The following is a 6,414-nucleotide window of genomic DNA, read 5'->3' as shown; positions in this document are numbered from 1 at the left end:
TGTAAATTTTGTAATTACCTCTGCCTTAGCAAAGGCAGTGGTATTGTTTTCAATCGTGTTTGTTTGTTTGTTTGTCTGTCCGTGGACAAGATATCTCAAGAACTGGTGGATGGATTTGGATGAAACCTTCAGGAAAGTTTGGCCTCATGACTGGCACAAACTGATTAGATTTGGGGATTGATCTGGTACCGGACAAGGATTCTGGATTATTTTTTATATTTTCTTTACTTCACATGTATGTGTAAAGTTTCACATAGTTCTCTTGTATACACACACATACACACATATACTCACACTTCAAATGCCGTTTATTGGCTTTTTCACTCCATTCTTCATTATTCATCTATCACACCTTCCTTTCTCATTCGCACAACTCTCTCTTTGTCATTTATCTCCTCTACCTACACCTCTCACTCTGGCTCTACTTCAAATATATATATACATATATACACAAATATATAAAAAGACAACACCCATTATTATATTAGGAGATTATACATACATTTTAACACTTTACAGTATACTTACATATATACATAATTCTATACCTCGATCTAAAACAACAGGATTACTAAAGGCAGACTGGACTTTAAGAGAAGACAAAACCAAAAGGTCTCATGATATTCATTGAAGGATTTTATTTAAGATTTTCTCTTTTTAAAAATCATCTCCGGTTAATTGTTGAGAAGACGTTGGTGTTGCCTTCGGCAGAGGTTTGTGCTCTCTGAGTGCTCTTGTTTTCATTACATTCACAATTAAAATTATCACTAGCAAAATTTTGCATCCATTCTGTGGTAAAAACCAACCCTTTAGCAATATTTTTTGTAGTCTATTTAAATTGAGTTGGTAGAATTTCCATATTCTCATCTGTATTCTCAACTTGCTTTCGAGATGAACATTCTCTGTGGGACACTAACCATGTCAACCACATCCTCTGTAACTTCAAGCCATATAGCATTTTCAAATTTCACAGTATCTTTCTGAATTTGATGTGGAAAACTTATAAAGTCAGAGATACAGTCTGACCATATATTTTTCTAAGTGCCATTCATATTTGAGGGTTTCACTTCATCCCATGACTCACTTATGTTATCCACAGTGTCCATTCTCTTGAACTTTCTTCAGAAGTCTCTAACTGTAGTTTACTCTCCCTATCAATTGCTTTCATAAGTTTTGAAAATTTGTCTCAGATAATGTGCCTTGAAGTTAGCTATCACATCTTGATCCATTAGCTTGAGCAAAGAAGATTTATTCTTGAGGATATATTTTACTCTTATGCTATCAGAAAGCTCATTTGAGTTCATTTAATTGATGTATTGTCTAAAATGAGCAATGTCTTGTTTTAAATATGCCTGGAACTGTACCTTTCTACAGTAGGACAAAAAGTGTTTGTATACTACTCTTCAAAAAAGCTCTCAGTCATCTATGTCTTTTTATTTAAATGTCAAATCAGAAGGGGGCTTTAATTTCATATCTCTAGTAGTAGCATTTCCTCCCAGAAGAAGCATCAAATAATTTTTGCAGGCTTTAAATCCTGATGTTCAAGTCTCTTCTTGATGTTAAAAGCTCAAGCAGGCATGTGTCTTTATAGAAAAGTACAGTTTCATCAACACTGTATACTTGCCCCCTTCAACAAACATATTTTAGCTATTCAGGATATTTAGTAGCAGCCTCTTTGTCAGTACTGGCAGATTCACCAGTTAATTTTAAATTGTGCAGGCCAGGCTTATGTAATCAAACTTTACAAGCTTCATTGAAACACGTGTAAGGATGCAATAAATAGTTTCAGATCTAACTCCCCAGTCTCTCTTTTTTTTAATGTGTACTTTGTGACTGTTGCATTACAGTAGCAAGGAAGTTTGACTTAACAGCACTAATTCTCTTCACAGCTTTCTCTTTTGGAATAAAAAAAGAATACACAAAGTTGTAAATGCTAGTGACTTGTTCTGTTCCTTAACTTGCACTATATAAATATAAATTAACATACTATGAGGTCCTAAAAACACTGTTAATGTCTCTGCCCCTGCACCCAATCTGTACCTGTGAACCCTTCACAGCAACCCATCTTCCTGTAACTATGGCACTTGTTCTCAGCTGCTGTAAATATATGGGAGCAGAAGTGTACATATTTCTTCCTCCATTTTGTGCTATCAGTAATCTCTCTTTTGGGGACCACCTCCCTTCTCACTCATCCCTGTTTCCCAACACCATCCCTTATCACTATATATCTACCGAATACCCCTTTTCCCTGAACACCTTCTCATAACTCACTATATCCACCTTTATGTACCTCTTACTCTGTGAGTGTGCATCACTCTCTCCCAGACCTCACCTTGTCTCCCTATGTCTCATCTACAATTGTTTTTGTACTGTTGTTTTCTACCCTGCTTTCTTTTTATGCATGTGTTACCACCTCCTTCTCCATGACCAACTCCTGTTTTCTTTACATTCTCTTCAAACTGAGACAATTGTCTACTCCTCTATCCATGTTCACCATTCACTGCTTTCATTTTTATTCTCATCTCTACTGTCTATCACTCTTTTACACTCTCACAAACCTATCTACCCACTCAGTGATCCTCGATTCTCTGCTCCTATTCCCTTAAACTTATTAAACTTCTTGTACCTTGATGGTGTACCTGGATACGTTTCCATCCTTTCTTCCTTTCATGCTTGGGTAGCCATGTATCTTCTCTACAGAAAGACACCTGTTTGTGTCCCTCTTTCATACTTGAGACTTGTAACAACAGGTACAAAGCCATTCCCCTCGATAGTACACTACCGCTCTGTCAAGAGTGGTCTTGCGAGTCACTTGGGGACTTCATTAGAGCTGTTGTTACGAGAAAAGTACCCAGTACACTCTGAAAAGTGGCTGGTATGAGGAAGAGCCTCCAGCCATAGAAGCCGTATTAAAGCAGACATTGGAGACAAATGCAGCTCTCAAGCTAGTTGGGTTCTGTTGAACCATCCAAACCACATCAGCATGGAGTATGAATGTTAAATGATGATGATGATCTATAATGTATACAAACACACACATACACATATGTACATACATTCTGCCTCTATAAACAAGATAAAGATGTATATATATATATTTATATATTAAAATTGCACTTGGGCATAGTGATACTAAAAACTAGTTGTGAGAACTTAATATACATATGCGGGTGACACGTAAAAGCACCCACTACACTCTCTGAGTGGTTGGCATTAGGAAGGGCATCCAGCTGTAGAAACTCTGCCAAATTAGATTGGAGCCTGGTGTAGCCATCCGGTTGCACCAGTCCTCAGTCAAATCGTCCAACCCATGCTAGCATGGAAAGCGGACGTTAAACGATGATGATGATTTACAGAAAGGCATTTTGTGAGTACAGAGAATAATATTCTTTTCTACTCTAGACACAAGGCCCGAAATTTTTGGGGAGGGGGTCCAGTTGGTTAGATTGATCTCAGTACGCAACTGGTACTTAATTTATCGACCCCAAAAGGATGAAAGGCAAAATCGACCGCAGTGGAATTTGAATTCAGAATGTAAAGACAGACAAAAGACCGCTAAGCATATTTCGCCCGGCGTGCTAATGTTTCTACCAGGTCGCAGCCTTACAGAGAGTAATATTAATTATTGAATGACAAGTGAACAGGAATTATGCAATCAACTTCACTAGCTTACAACTGTTTCTGCCATAAAAAGCAGTGTACTTAGAGCTGAGTATTTGTGCAATATCTTATAATTTCCTCAGTCATTTAAAATTAAGAGTATGTTTATTTTGAGAAGCAGTTCTCAAATGAATATACACTTCATTTTAACGACAAAGCTATAATATGTTGCACATGCACTCAGCTGAGGGTACTGCTTCTTACAGTAAAAACAGCTGTAAGCTAAGGAAGTTATGTTATTCCTATTACCTTGTAATTCAATAACTAATATCAGTAGATTCAGGAGGACTCAATTAAATTTAACGGCTTTAAGAGTCCAATAAATCAGTAGAGGGCTCAATAATTTAAAAATTGTATTGGATTTTTAAAAAATTCACGAAGTAAAAAGTATATATTATTTATTTGATTGCCGTGAACGTATTTTTTTTTTCAATTTTTAACTTCAAGCTTCAGTGAGTTAGACACCCCCCACCAAGCTTGGGGCCCCGAGTCCATGGCTTATGCTATCTTAAAGATATATATATATGTATATTATCTATTAGCTTTAAGATATATACATACATATACTGATGAATATGCAAATATATATAAACAGAAAGCACCTTAAATTTGAATGATGGAGAACCTAATTACGAAAGAAAACCATTATCGACATCACCAGAAAGAAAGGAGGGATGGATAATTTTTAGTACCGATTTAAGTGTTTGAATGTTCAAAGCTAACCGAAGACTAAATAGCAATTACAAAAATATACCCTAAAGATACAAACGTTGTCGCACTACATAGTTATACTAAGTGGTATATTCGACTAGGTAAAACTGTCGGTAATACTTTCAAGTACCTACTAACATTTGGTTAGTTATAGCTATTTATGGAAATAACTATATACATACGTCTGTAGTTAAAGTGAGAAAAAGAGAAATAAATGTATATAGACAAGAATAATCTCGAATATATATATATATATATAAATTGTATGAGGGAGAGAGAGTTCGTTGCGGCTACAAATACAGAGATAACTTAACTAAATATATAAGTATATATAATATAGTTATGTGTAAAATGAAAACATTGAAGCAATGAGGTAATGGCTTAGATGAGATGCTGTCAAAATAAATATACGTTTGTGATGTTAAATCAGTGGTTTTCTTTGCTATACCTATGTGAATAACTCCATGATAAAAATACCAAGTATACTAAGAACTCTAACAAGTTAGAATAGCGATATAGGAATTGAGAAACTACATAAAAAAAACTTTACAATATTTACTAAGAGACAGATAGCACTACCAACAACAACAAGACGAAAACGAGTGCATATTCCTAATACGAATAAGAGTAATACGGCAGAAAGAAAAAAAATGAGTAGGAGAGGGAGAAAGAGAGTGACCAATGAGAACGGTAGGGGCGACTAGCTCATGACCGACAACAACCAATCAAACGACTGCTTTCGTTTAAGTCCAGTCGCAATTTTGAGAAGATGGCGTCGGTTGGGGTGAGTTTGGCTCATTTAAATTTAACCCAATTGTTTAATGTTGCACGTTTGGCTTTGGTGGTCATCTCATCAAAGCACGTAGAGCAGTATTTATGTGCTATCTAATATTTTAATTTTCTCTCTGTTAGTTATCACTTTTGTTACGAATAGATTTTGAGTTTTTATAAACTTTATAACAGTATATTATGTTTTTATATCTTCCTTTATTTAACTTTCACCACTTCAAACTTCAATCAACTTCTTTACTATAAATACTATCATCGTCACTAGTGTTGTTATTTTCCAATTAATATCTGTTGCCATTTGAGTAATGTATATAAATGTACATAATATTTCATGTATGTAGATATATATTTATATTTATATAATGTAAATATATACATATATATCTGTATGCTTGCTTACAATAATTACTACACTTTTTACTATTTACTTTTTGTTGCCCTTGAGCAAAAGAAATCATTATTAATGTTTATTTTTACTGTCCCGTCAGTATCTGTTGCTGTTGTTTGTTGCGATTATATATATATCTATATATATATATATATAAATATAGATATAGATGTATGTAAATAATATGTAGATATTTATACATGCACACACACACATATTTGTATATATTGTAATTATGATCAGTACTACCAGTTCTTCGAAATAACTTTTCACAACTTTCTTTTCTCTGAACGTGTTTTATGTGCGTGTATGTATGGATGCAAAATATTGCTAGTTTGTTGAAGTTGTTGAAGTAACTTTAGTCACTTTGAAAATGAATAAACAATACGCCAGCAATAACATTCCCTCTCTCTCCTCTCTCTCCCCCCTCTCTCTCTCTCTATATATATATATTATATATATATATATATATATATACATATATATATATATATATATATATATATATATATATCCTTTCTCTCATCTGTTTGATTTTTTTCGTTCTTGTAGTTTTTCTCATTTGTTGTTAGTATTGTATTTTGTATGTACATTATTTTAAAAATTCTAATTTAAAATATGTCTCGTGCTAAGTACTTTGAATTTTATGCGCCCCCTCCCATCGCCTGTCAACATCACAATCAAAGACAATGTTTATAAACTAACGGTGAATGAAAAAAAGAAATAAGGGATATCTATCTACTTTTGACAATTCTCTTTTGGATCTTTCCCTGTTGACATTAATTTGATTAATTCTTCTGTTACCCAAAACACTTGACTTACGTTGATTTATGTTCCTATATATATATATATATATATATATCAAC

General features: G+C 34.0%; 1 protein-coding gene across 2 annotated transcripts in view; it reads left to right on the top strand.

Moving 5' to 3' along the window:
* Window positions 1-5,024: 5,024 nt before the first annotated feature.
* Window positions 5,025-6,414, top strand: part of LOC106881002 (HMG box-containing protein 1) — a 72,483-nt gene continuing 71,093 nt past the window's right edge. For both annotated transcript variants that reach the window (XM_089361632.1, XM_089361628.1), the window contains exon 1: window positions 5,025-5,155. In XM_089361632.1, the coding sequence (XP_089217758.1) occupies window positions 5,141-5,155 (15 nt within the window). In that variant the 5' untranslated portion in view covers window positions 5,025-5,140. The remainder of the gene's footprint in view (window positions 5,156-6,414) is intronic.

This window comes from Octopus bimaculoides, chromosome 1 (genome assembly GCF_046866305.1).
Source record: "Octopus bimaculoides isolate indiv1 chromosome 1, ASM4686630v1, whole genome shotgun sequence".
NCBI classification, from domain to species: Eukaryota; Metazoa; Mollusca; class Cephalopoda; order Octopoda; family Octopodidae; genus Octopus; species Octopus bimaculoides.
This window is presented reverse-complemented; position numbering and strand designations above follow the sequence as displayed.